Below are 12,498 nucleotides of genomic sequence, written 5' to 3' on the forward strand. Positions count from 1 at the left end.
GGGCTGTAGCTCAGTGTGAAGGCCCTGGGTTCAATTCCCAGTACTACAACAAAAGTAACAACAACAAAAATCAGAAACAAACTTTACTCCAATTTAAAAGTAAGAAGCCAAATAACTTTACCAAACACTTCAACTTGAGTCCACTTACAAAATACTCTTGGCCCAGCCTTGGCCACTCAGCCCCTGTGGGCAGTGGGTATCAGCTGGAAGCCAAGTTACTTCATCCAAGCGTTGCGACAACTTGATGACACAGAGGTTGTCTGAGGCTTAAAGATGAACCTCGTGATTTGCCCAAGGCCACTGGTATGTGGTGGAACTGGGCTGGCTGACTTCACTGCAGGGATGTCTCCAAAATGGGGACACGAATAATAGTTATTCATGAGTTTACTGAGAGGGAAATACAACTCTTGAGAAGTACTTAGCATACTTCTTGCCTGGCAAAGAATAAACATCTCAACAATTGAAGAATATCTTTATTATTGTTGCTCAAAGTTATCCAGCTACTGAGCAGGAAAACTAGAATGGGAAGCAGGTTATCCGCACTCTACAACCTATTCTATAACCAACATGTTCACCTTGGAATAGTTTAGTTTGTGAGCCTGACCTTATTTCCATCAAGAGGCCAAAGGACAGAACAGGCACTACACAAGAATTTTTCTTTTCTTTTGAGGTACTGGCATCCCAGCCCTTTTTAAAAAATTATTATTTTTTAGACAGGGTGTCTCTACATGGGTAAACTGCCAAGGCTGGGCTGGAACTTGCAATCCTCTTGTCTCTGCCTCCCTGAGCACTGGGATTATAGGTAGTCACCACAACACCTGGCTCCAATCCTGAAGCTTTGAAAGCAACCCTTAACAGCACTTCATTCTAGAGCATTTCTGGAAAGACAGTAAGCTGGGGGTGTGAGGAAAACACAGCTCCAGCGTAAGTTACTCAGGGCAGAATCAAGGGAAAGGAAAATGGAAAGAAGCTTCCCCAGGCTGTGCTTCCCCACCCTAAGCACATCCTCCTGTGCCCTTTCGGTCTGACCTACCTTGCCCACAGGACCTAACGTTGAACTTAAGTAGGTCCAGTGTCAAAATGAAAAAAAGGAAGAAAAATCACAGCACAAACAGCAACTCCCCATTAATGGAAGAAGGAGCCATAGTTGGGCTCCATTCAGTACTTCTAACAAGATTTAAAGGAAAGCAAGTTACAATAAACCAGGAGGATACTCAAGTGAGTACCTCAGAGGAAGGAGCAGTTGCACTTTCCTCCAAGGGTCGGCAACATTTCATCTGGCTGTGCAGTGTCCCTCAATACTTAAAACACTGACTTTGCTGGTGGACACTTATCCTGTGTAGTTAGTTGGGACAGCTTTCAAGGGCCAAATAAGAATCCAGGGTTAACTTTCTAATGATGCACAGAATGGGTAAACAGCACGATTTCCATCCTCTGGTCTCCCTATCCCCTTCATTACACCCAGTATACTACTTGGCAGACCGCTAAGCACATAGTCATTAGTCAATAAATATATTTTAAAACAAACTTTATAAGCCACATAGTCTAACCTTAGTCTCAATAATGGAGTAGTTGTAAAACAGCCCCTAAGAAATGATCACCAAGCATGGTTGCTTAAAAAAGCGATAGTGTAAGCAAAGTAACACAATACTTACTACTTTTTAAGGGGACTCATGGTCCTTCATTGGACAGCATTCTGTCACTAAATTCATTTCCAAACAACAGCAGTGATCATCACGTCTCTCGCTTGCTAAGCACAGACCCTGTGAACCCTTCCCAACAGTTTCAACTGCTAGATGGCAGCAGTGCCAGGATCAGAACCCACGCCACATGCTACTTCACTTATGGGGCCTCACACTACCCTCTGCTACCACACTCCAGGGCAGACCACTTGACCTTTCACAGATGCCACGTGCCTGCCCTTCACTCCACCTGCCCACACGGCTTCCTCCCTTCAAAAACTGCTGCACTCTTGCTCCATGCAGTCCTTGCTTGTGCCATCAGTGCAGACCCTTTGACCATCCAAATCCTTTCAACACTCCTTCAAATCTGGCCTCCCAAACGAGTACTTAAGACTTCGTACACCCACAAGGAGCTCCCCTTCCCATGTGGCAGTTTTTATTGTCACTTAACTGCTTCTAGTGACTATCTTACTTCCCACCCCTGTGAAGTCCTGCTGGAGCCTGTTATCTTTTCTCTATACTCTTTCTATTCTGTGATACTAATTACTGTGTATCATGCTCAATAATGAGTACAGCTAGTATCTATGGCTTTGGTGTTTATCTTCTTGGAGAAATAACTTGCCTAGAAAATTAACATCAAATTCTAATGCAAAAATCATCAGCGATAATGTTAACCAAGCCTCATTAAAGTAATGAAGTGCTTATTTTTCCTTTATATCTTCCAATAAGTACATAATCTCCTTTAAAAACTATGCATATCTATTTGTGTGGTAACACTTTAGAGGTAGGGTTCATTTAGCCAGTATTTTATTCTTTAATTAGATGTCCTTTTGTTCTTTAACAATCATCAGATCATCTCAACTGGGTTCATTTAAAGTGTTATACAATTCACAGTTGTTAAAAAATAGTTGTTAAAATGGAACTGTACCAGTCAGGAGAGTCTGAGATGACGGAGAAATAAATTACCTTAACAAGGGCTTAATCCCTGCCAAAAGCCACGTTCAGTATAGGCTGGGGGGCGGGGGGGGGGGCGGTCCTTAGTTCCATATAATCATTTGGGACTCAGGCAGCAAGAGGCCCTGGCACATGCCATACAGCTTCAGTATGCTCTGTGGCAGAGTGGAAGCCTTTACCTCGGCCCTGAAGTAGGACAAGCAGCTCTCGACCACAAGGCAGCCAGGAAATGGTGAAGAGCATGTGGCAGGCACTGAGGAGCCAATGTCAGCCCCACAGGCAGCCTGGGACGCAGGAAACCCAAAGGATCCCTAGTCTACAAAATGTGAAAGAGGAAGGTTCACAATAGCACACAGGAAGTATACTATCAATTGTATTAAAAGCAAAAGAGAGGGAAGGAGAAAGCACGAAAGGAGAGAACACGGAAATCTCCAGAAGAGCACCGGAAAAACTGGCAAATCTGCAGTGAGAACAGCTGCTTCTTTAGAGGCAAGCTGGTGACAAGGGACAGGGAAGAAGGCAGGCTTATTTTTAATAAGATGTCCCTTTATATCACATGCATGAGTTATCTATTTAAAAACACAACTAAAATAACTTGTAGGCTACGAGGGATACCTTTCAAATTAATGAGTTTCTCTTTTCTGAATGAAGTTCCATCTATTCCAGTAGAAGAAACACCAAATCCTTGACTCATCTTGTTTGAAACTGAACACGTGCAGTGAGAGTGACAGTGGTGTCCCTGCTGGGAGGTCCAGGACCAGCTTCTGTCTGTTCTACACAGATGCAGTTCTACTGTGCAGGTGGGGCAAAAAAGACTAAAGTTGGTTAACCATCTCCAGAGGAGAATTATTTTCCTTATATTTCAATTCATATATTATTTTCAAAAACAAAGCTTTTCTAAAATAAAAAGGTGTTTTACAGTAAAGCTGAACCCTAAATAGAATACAAGAAATACACACTCCTGGGTTTCCAAAAAAGAAAAGCTGCTGCTTTACAATGCATTAAAACATGCAGTACACAGGGATACAGTCTTTTACACAGTGGTGATCAACACCCTCAAATACAAGTGCTTTTGTGCCAGATATGCTGCAAGGTGGGAGGCAGCCTCTGAGTTTGTGACAAGGTAACCCAACGGCACATCTGCTCCTCTCATGTGTTTATCTTAAAGCAGCTGATGAGGTAAGCCATAAATAATGCAATAACAAAACAAGTCAAGCCCCTCAAAAGACTTGCATAGTTCATTGCAATATTAATATTAAAAAAGGCCTAAAAAGAGGTAGGTTTATATTATCCCATCTGTAACATACCTAAATACAAGCCTCCTAAGAGAAATAGCTTTTTAAAATATTTTTATTAGCATATGTTTGCAATGCATGATACATTCATGGTGGGGCATTGATACATATACATATCACATCTTGCTCCTTTTCCCTCCCTTTTCCCTTGAGATAGAGCACTTTATCAAGGCTATATTAGAATTAGAATTTTCCTCCTAAATTTATGCTAGGCATACATCACATAGTAACTTCCTATTACACCAAGTTGGTATGGCCGGTGACTACTGCTCAAGCTCTGCAATACATTGTCCATATTTAAACTGTAGTGGAAAAATCAACTACCACATATTGCTTTCAAATACCAGTATCAATGCTTTTGAAACTGACTATGTTTGAGTGCTAATAACTGTGATTTTTAAAGTTGATAGGAACTACCATTTAACCTGCCTTTAGCTTTCAAACAGGTTTAATTCAACCAACAGTAATGACTTCCAAAAATATAGCTCATACATTTTCTAAATCACTGAAGAAAAGCAAATAGCCCAAGTTGCTAAAAACCTTTGAGTCTTGTATAACCCATCTATTAAACCTAGAGAATGAATTAGTGATTATTACATTTCCAATATTGCAACATACAAGACCAAATCCAATGTAAGTTAGGACAAAACAAAAAATGAAAAGAAACACTACATTCCACTGTGTGGTGTTTAAACCGAAGACAGATGGCCTTAATTTGTGGATATGCAAACAATTTCAAGGACTTTCAAGTCAGAGGCAGCCATAATATCATTGATTTTAATTCATATTTTAATATCTCTAAAATTTTCAAGTGAATTGTATATTGAATTACTGATGTTTCTTCTTTAGTGGCACATAAAACCACGGTGTGACTTTCAGGCAAAGTCATCTTAGAGTCACTGAAGTAAGACAAAGTATTAGCTGACATGTACAGAACACCTATGTATCAGTCGGTGAGTGAAGATTATCTCATTTATACCCACACCAACATTCTGAAGTGGTTCAAATCATTTTCGCCCTTTCTACAGCCAAACAAACTAAGAAAGGAGGTCATTTGTCTAAAGTCACAAGTTGGCTCCTGCCCACACTTGGCCACCCACCTCGCTGACTCCACAGAAGGAAGACTTGGGGGCCTGAGAAAGCCAATCATTCCCAGGGCACAAGTTAAAACCTCAGACAAGCATCTTGAAAGTACTTTTTTTTTCTTGGAAATATAAAAGTGAAAATACAGAGCTCTAAATATCGAGAATGGATTAGTTGGAGAATGGATTAATTCTAAGTATTGACGATAGGAAACCACTTTTCTTTTGGTGGGGAGGGTATGGGGAATCAAACTCAGGATCTTGCGCTTGCCGGGCAGGTGCTCCGCCACTGGCAACTACTTATATTCTTACACAAAAACTAAATTATTTCTTTCTATACATTTTGAATTCAATGTATAAGCAACGAACATGTACTGTTCTTTGTTTAAAATGCCCTATTACCACCAGAAAAAATGTAAAACTACATTCCCATCATTACCTGAATTCTGTTTAGATCTTGGTATTAAAATAGCCCCACATAAAACAACACTATCTAATAATCCAGGAGCATTCTACAATACAAAATGACAATAAAATTTATTGGAGCAAGTTCATATATAAACATACTATTCCAAATCCTTGGCAAAAATTCTTGGCACTTTTATAAAGACAAAGAAGGTATACTTCTTTTTCAGAAATACTTTAAATTGTAGCTTTACCTTTTTACATTAAATATATACAAAGCTAATATATTTTTAAAAATTCATGTTGTCTAGTTATTTGTTGCTTACTTTCCCAGTATCCACTTTCCAGTGTCCTCAAATGTCCCCATCCTATGCTCTGGATGGGGCTAAACCCATCAGTAGACACAAAGATGGATCCTACATTGTCCAACCAGCACATCCCATCATCTTAGCCTCAGTGGTTCACTCAAAGATAAAACACTTGACCTAGATTAGGGCAGTCAGACAAGAGGATTAAACTTCCAGGCTTCAAGTCCAGGGCTGAGCGGCTGGAGAAGTGGGCTTTTAATTTTTTTTTTTTTTGCTGGATTTAAAGTTGAAGCAAACAGTCTGAAAGCTGCATGAAGCACAAGACAAGAGATGTCAACAATGGTTCTGAAGTCATAGCACCAAGTAGCAGAAAGGAGCCAGACCCTGGCCATGCCATTGAAACTACTTTAGGATTTTTAAGTTAATTGATTGAATAAAATTCTCCTATTTCGCTAATTTAAGCTAGCTTTTCTAAAAGTATCCAGCTCTTGAAAGATAATAAAAAAGCCAACACTGTAAATGAGAGACAGAATTTAAAATGTGGAACTGGCTGAACAAAGGCAGGGTAGAAGTCATGGAACACTCTCTAACCTAGCCTGACAATTTAACTATTTTCTCTGAGAGCCATATTGTGGCCTGATGTGGCCTCCAAGATAACAAGGAGCATTAAGGAACTCAGTAGGAAAGACTACAGACAAGGAAATGCCCAAGGAGATGTGCCTGCTTCTCAGAGCATTTTTAAGAAGGCCCTAGAAGGAGACAAGGGAAGGAAGAGGAAAATGTGCCTTTGCTAAGAGAGGCTCTTTCTGCTCCAAATCACAAGCCAGGAAGCCAAAAAAGTTGAAGTGAGAGAATAGGAGGAAAAGCCAGAGAAAAGGCTGTGAAGTAGGATAGGCAGAAGAATCCTGGCCCCCAGGTCTCTCCCAAACATTCTTGTTAGGCACTCTAGTCTGAAAATAGAAAACTTTGTTTAGGATGTAACTGTACAGCCTCAGCAAGGAGTAAATTAATGACGTTCAACCACTTCTTTCCAACAGTGCAGAAGGAGAGGCTAAGGGAAAGCCAGGAAACCAAAAGCCATAAATGAAGACAGGCCAAACTCCAGACTTGATAAAATTTCAGGCTTTAATTCCCCTAAAATTGTCCAGAAGTCCACAATAAAGTAAACTTGCTTAAGGTGTCAGATGATTAAAAGAAACTCGTTTGGCTAGGAATAGACTGTGATGGCCCAGTCCCCAGACCCTAACTCACTTCAGCAAGAAGTGGCCTACTAATGTCATGCTGCCCCTAAGACAGACAGCCTGCTATGGTGCTATGATGGTAACTATGATGCTACCAGGGAGCCAAATCAACATAAAGGCCATTAATTCCCTCCCCCAGGGAGTTTGTGAACACCACATGCCACATTCAGTGGGGAGATAGAAAGAAAACAGCAAGACCATGAGCTTCAGAGAACTCCCATACCAAGAACAGAGACAGAAAATAAAACTGACTGGACAGTTAGACAGATGACAGACGAACAACCAAATGAAAACATCGTGACATGAGGAGCACTGCACAAACACAACAGGCTACCTAAGAGCTTGGAGCACTGGGGGAGGGAGAGGGAGGGGTTCCACAAGTGACACTTACGAGACATAATGACAGGAAGAAGCCCCAGAAAAACCTAGAAGAAGAGAATTAGAGCATTTTACCAAACAGAGAAAAGGAAAAGAAGGAATACTTAAATGTGAAAGCATTAAAGCAGGTACAATTGTGCCTGCCATGTTTACAGAGCAGGGTGGCAGTACCCTAGAGAATAAGGCAGAATGGCCATGAAGGCAGCTGGCAGGATCATGGAGGAATCTGATTTTAACCTTAGTGGGGAATCACAGAAGGGTTTTCAGGAAGGGAATAACATGATTTATGCTTTGGAAAGATGCTGAGCAAATCAATAGATTACTGGCTGCCTGGGCCCTAAGGGAGGAGAGCCTTGTGGTGGCTGCAGTTCTGCATCCCCACTGTGGCAGTTACATGAATTGGAACATGTGATAAACTCCACAGGACCCTACACACACACACACACACACACACACACACAGCACATATATACCTGGTAAAATCTAAACTAGTTCTATGGTTTAAACCAATGATGATTGCCAATTTTCTAGTTTTGATATGATGACATAGTTATACACAATGCCAAAAATGGGGAAGAAAAATAAATTTTAAAATATTAATGAAAGAAGCTGAGTGAAAGGGTACACAGGCCCTCCCTATACACCTCTCTCCAACCTTCTATGAATCTATAATTACTTCAAATCAAGATTTATTTTTAAAATAAGGCTGCATTTAAGGCAAAGATTAGAAAGGAAAAAACAAAATTAGAAGAACCCTCATGTGACACCAAGTCACACCCTCTGAAAGGGTTAAAATGAAAAGGAAAGATTTTTTTTTCTAATTCTGTGTGGTATGTTATTGGTATTTTAGAAAGAAAACACCAAAACTGGGAAAAATCTGGAGCAACTGGAACTCTCATACACTGCTGAAGGGAATGGAACTTGGTAAAACCACCTACAGAAAGGGTTTGACAAAAGTTTTGTTAACACTGAAACATGCTTACTCTATACCTACCCAGGAATTCTATTCCTAAGGCTATTACCAGCAGAAATGCATGCAAATATTCACCAAAAGAAACATGCATGAATGTTCCAAACAGCACTGTTCATAAAAGCTCAAACTAGAAAGAACCCAATTACCCATCAATCAGGTGAAAGGATACATTAGTTTAGTCACACAAAAGAATACGGAAAGCAGATGAATGATTTACAAACTGCACACAACAATATGCACACAACAAATACAACTTTGAAAAAAGTAGCCAGTTATTACAACACATACAGTATGCTTCTCTTAATAAGGAATTAAAAACCAGGCTGTTACAATTCTGGACACATTATCTTGGGAGGTGGAGACAGCGGAGACGACGGAGGCATTCTGAGCACTGTGGGGGGTAATTTCCACTCTGTTGTTTAATCCAAAGCCATGTTTCCCCATAACTACTGACACTGGGAATTGGAAAAGTCTTTGTGTGGGAGTCTCAATTAGATTACTCTTAGCAGTATCCTTGGCCTCTACCCACTATATACAAGAAGCACCCACAAAGCCACAGCCAACAAAACTGTCCAGATATTGGGAAAAAACTGCTCCCACCTGACACCATCTGATCAGGATGCTGCTACACAGATACGTTAACTTTATAAAATATTAACATGTTGTTCACTGCAGGTATTTGACATTTTAGTACACAGAAGCAGAAGGCCATTTAGGAGATAACTGTGGGCATCCAGGTAAGTAATGACAATCCCTAGGATCAGGGGTAACATTGGAGATTGAGAAAAGTAGAAAGATTCAGAATACAACGTATGAGAGAGTGGTGGCAAATTCTAAAAGAGAGAAGGGTATCAAGAATTGCAAAATTGCCGGGCATGGTGGTGCATGCCTATAATCCCAGCACTTGGGAAGCTGAAGTAGGAGAATCATTGGGAGTTCGAGGCCCTCCTGGGCTACAAAGCGAGCTCAAGGCCAGCCTGAACTGTACAGGGAGACCCTGTCTCAAAAAGACCGAAGAAAAGAAAAAAAAAAGAAAGAAAGAAAGAATTGCAAAGTTTTTGGACACAAGCAGACCTGCTCCGGACGTGCAGTACCTGCTCACCCCTGCCTGCAACAGTGGGAGTGTGGGGTGAACAAAGAGGCCTCTGGTGCAGAGAAGGCACCTCAAAAACCCATAGGCACTAAACCTAGGTGAAGAAAATCATAACTGGCTGGATCCTATGACTGCAGATCCTGGAAAGAAACCATTCATTCAAAAACGCAGGAACTTTTTGTTTGACTCAGTATTTTTTTTTTTTTTTTTATCATTTTCATTGGGTTTTGTGGGAGAGTTGAGGTTTTTTTCTTTTCCTCCTTGTTAATTTCTTTTCTTGTTTTTCTTTTCTCTACTCAACATTTTGTTTCTTTCATTTCTCATATTTTGTTTTATCTTTTTTCTTCTTCATTTTTTCCTGCAACTATTCTCTAACACTACTAATTTTCTTTTACTCCTCAATAGAGTCTCCATCTCATTTTTCTCTTCTACTATTTATCCCACTGACTAATTTTTCAAATTTTGCTTTTTTCATTCTCCAGTCTCCCACTTGCTCTGTCTTTACTAGTATAACTACTAAGTTTTATGACTCTCCAGATAGCTAGTTAACTTTGCACTATTGCTGCTGAATACTGTTCTATTGTTAGTAGAGATAAAACTGTTAGTATTATATTTACTGTAGATCAACAGGTCAATATTGGTTTTGGCTTAGTATTCATATAATCAGAGATCTCTTTTCTAGGGTTAAAGGTGGTATATTATTAGTCCTTTAGATGGGTCAATGCTCAACTTATATTTGACACTATAATTGATGTTGATTTTATTACTATAGCCAAGGTAACATAGCTGTTGCTATGAACTGATTTTCTCGGGATGCCAGTATCTGGATTGCTTGGCATTATTAACAATACTGTGGGCCATTCCTGGAGAACTAGGAAGTAGGCCAAATACACCACAACTTCCCATCCCAAGTAAATGGAGGTAGTTGTATCCTCGGACAGAGGCAAAGGCCAAGAGTTAGCTAGGCCCAGAGACCACAACTGAAATGTAGGTATTTATTAAAGAGGTCTCTATACTAGAAACAAAGCTTTCCATTACAATCAACCAACAAGCCTCAACACATATACAAAAAAAAAAAAAAAGTAAGAAAGCATGAGAAAACCATCCAACAAAATGCATCTAAAAATTCCCAACTCCCCTAAAGCTGATCTATGGGTTATCAAAGAGAGGAAACAAAATCGATGCATATTACTTGAAATGCCATCAGGAGAGATAACAGAAAAGAACAAAAGGCATCTGGCAAGCTCACAGAAGACATAAGTAAACAAAATTTATTGGGCCTAATAAACAAAACAATCAACAAGTGTACAAAAGATACTAATAAGAAGCTAGCAGAGCTAAAAAAATGATGCAAAACATGACCAGCATAGAAAAGAATCAAGAGTCCATAAAAGGGCTCTAAATAGAAATGTAAGAAATTACAAATGCTATTTAAAGCATGGACAGCAGAAGTGACCCATGTGAGGACATAGTGTCAGAACAAGACAGGGCTATTATCACAAGTAAACTAAAGACAGACACCTTAAAAACAAGAGAACATGAAAAATGAATCCAGGGCTAGGGATATAGCTCAGCAGCACAACGCCTGCCTAGCAAGCACAAGGTCCTGAGTTCGATTCCTGGTACCAAAAAAAAAAAAAAAAACAAAGAATCCAACAGCTCCTAGATGATAAAAAGAAATCTAATCTTAGATTAACTGGAATTAGCAAATGATCAGAAGATGGCACAAATGGTATTAAAAACAAAAATAAAACCATTTACTGAAATAATAGTAGAACACTTTCCAAATATGGGGGGAAAATTTAACATACAGATAAGTGAGGCAATAAAAACCCCCGAACAGCCACAATGAGAAAAGAACCTCTCCACAACACATCACAGTTAAAATCACAGAAGTACAACACAAGAACAGAATCTTAAAAGCGGCTAGGGAAAAGCCAGCAAACAACTTATAAAAAAATAAACCCATTAGAATTATAGCAGACTTCTCAACACAAACCTTTAAGGCCAAGAGAGCTTAGAGTGAAGTGTTTCAAGCCCTAAAAGAAAACAGCTTCCAACCCAAGCAATGAAATTGAAGCAGTAGTAAGAAACCTATCAACTAAGAAAAGCCCAGATCTAGATAGATTCACTGCTAAATTTGACAAAAACTTCTGAGAGATTTACACCAATACTCCTCAAGCTCTTTAAGAAAACTGAAAGGGGAATTTCCCTAAGTCATTCCTAGAAGGTAGCATTACCCTAATTCCAAAACTAGAAAAGGACCCAATCAAAAAAGAGAACTTTAGACCAATCTCTTTAATGAATACAGATGCCAAAATCTTTAGCAAGACACTGGCAAACAGAATGCAACAAATTGTTAAAAAAATCCTATGTCACAACCAAATAGGCTTCACACAAATCAATAAATGTAATACATCACATAAACAGAAGGACTAAAACCTTATGATAGTCTCATTAAGCACAGAAAAAGCCTTTGACAAAATCCAACATCTTTTCATGATAAATACTCTAAAGAAAATAGGTATAGAAGGACCTTATCTCAATCTGATAGAAGCCATTTATGACAAACCTACAGCCAACATCACATTAAATGGGAAAAAAATGAAAGCTTTCCCTCTAAAATCAGGAACAAGAAAAGGATGTCCACTATCACCACCCTTGTTCAATACAGTACTCCAAACATTAGCCAGGACTGGGAATACGGCTCAGCAGCACAGTGCCTGCCTGGCAAGCACAAGGTTGTGAGTTCAATTGCCAGTACCAAAAAAAAAAAAAAAAAAAAAAATGAGAAAGCAAACATTAGCAAGAGTAAGTGGGCAAGAAAAAGAAATAAAAGGGATATGTGTAGGAAAGAAAGAAGTCAAATTATTATTTTCAGGTGACATGACCCTCTACATATATGATCCCAAAAAATCCACCAAAAGATTCTTTTAGAATTACCAAATTCAGTAATGTAGCATGACACAAAAGTAGTAAAAATCAATAGCATTCCTGTATACCAATAATGAACCCACTGAGAAAGAAATTAGGGAAAAAAGACCATTCACAGTAGCGCCAAGAACAATTACACACTTATGAATTAAC

The 12,498-nt window shown here is 39.4% G+C and overlaps 1 protein-coding gene across 5 annotated transcripts in view; it reads right to left on the reverse strand.

The window, feature by feature from the left end:
* The window catches only part of Smurf1 (SMAD specific E3 ubiquitin protein ligase 1), an 86,239-nt gene extending 82,872 nt beyond the window's left edge, over window positions 1–3,367 (reverse strand). For all 5 annotated transcript variants that reach the window (XM_013521238.1, XM_013521236.1, XM_013521237.1 and 2 more), the window contains exon 1: window positions 3,252–3,367. In XM_013521238.1, the coding sequence (XP_013376692.1) occupies window positions 3,252–3,330 (79 nt within the window). In that variant the 5' untranslated portion in view covers window positions 3,331–3,367. The remainder of the gene's footprint in view (window positions 1–3,251) is intronic.
* Between the last annotated feature and the right edge of the window lie 9,131 nt (window positions 3,368–12,498).

Source organism: Chinchilla lanigera, unplaced genomic scaffold (genome assembly GCF_000276665.1).
Source record: "Chinchilla lanigera isolate Chin_1 unplaced genomic scaffold, ChiLan1.0 scaffold00059, whole genome shotgun sequence".
Lineage (NCBI taxonomy): Eukaryota > Metazoa > Chordata > Mammalia > Rodentia > Chinchillidae > Chinchilla > Chinchilla lanigera.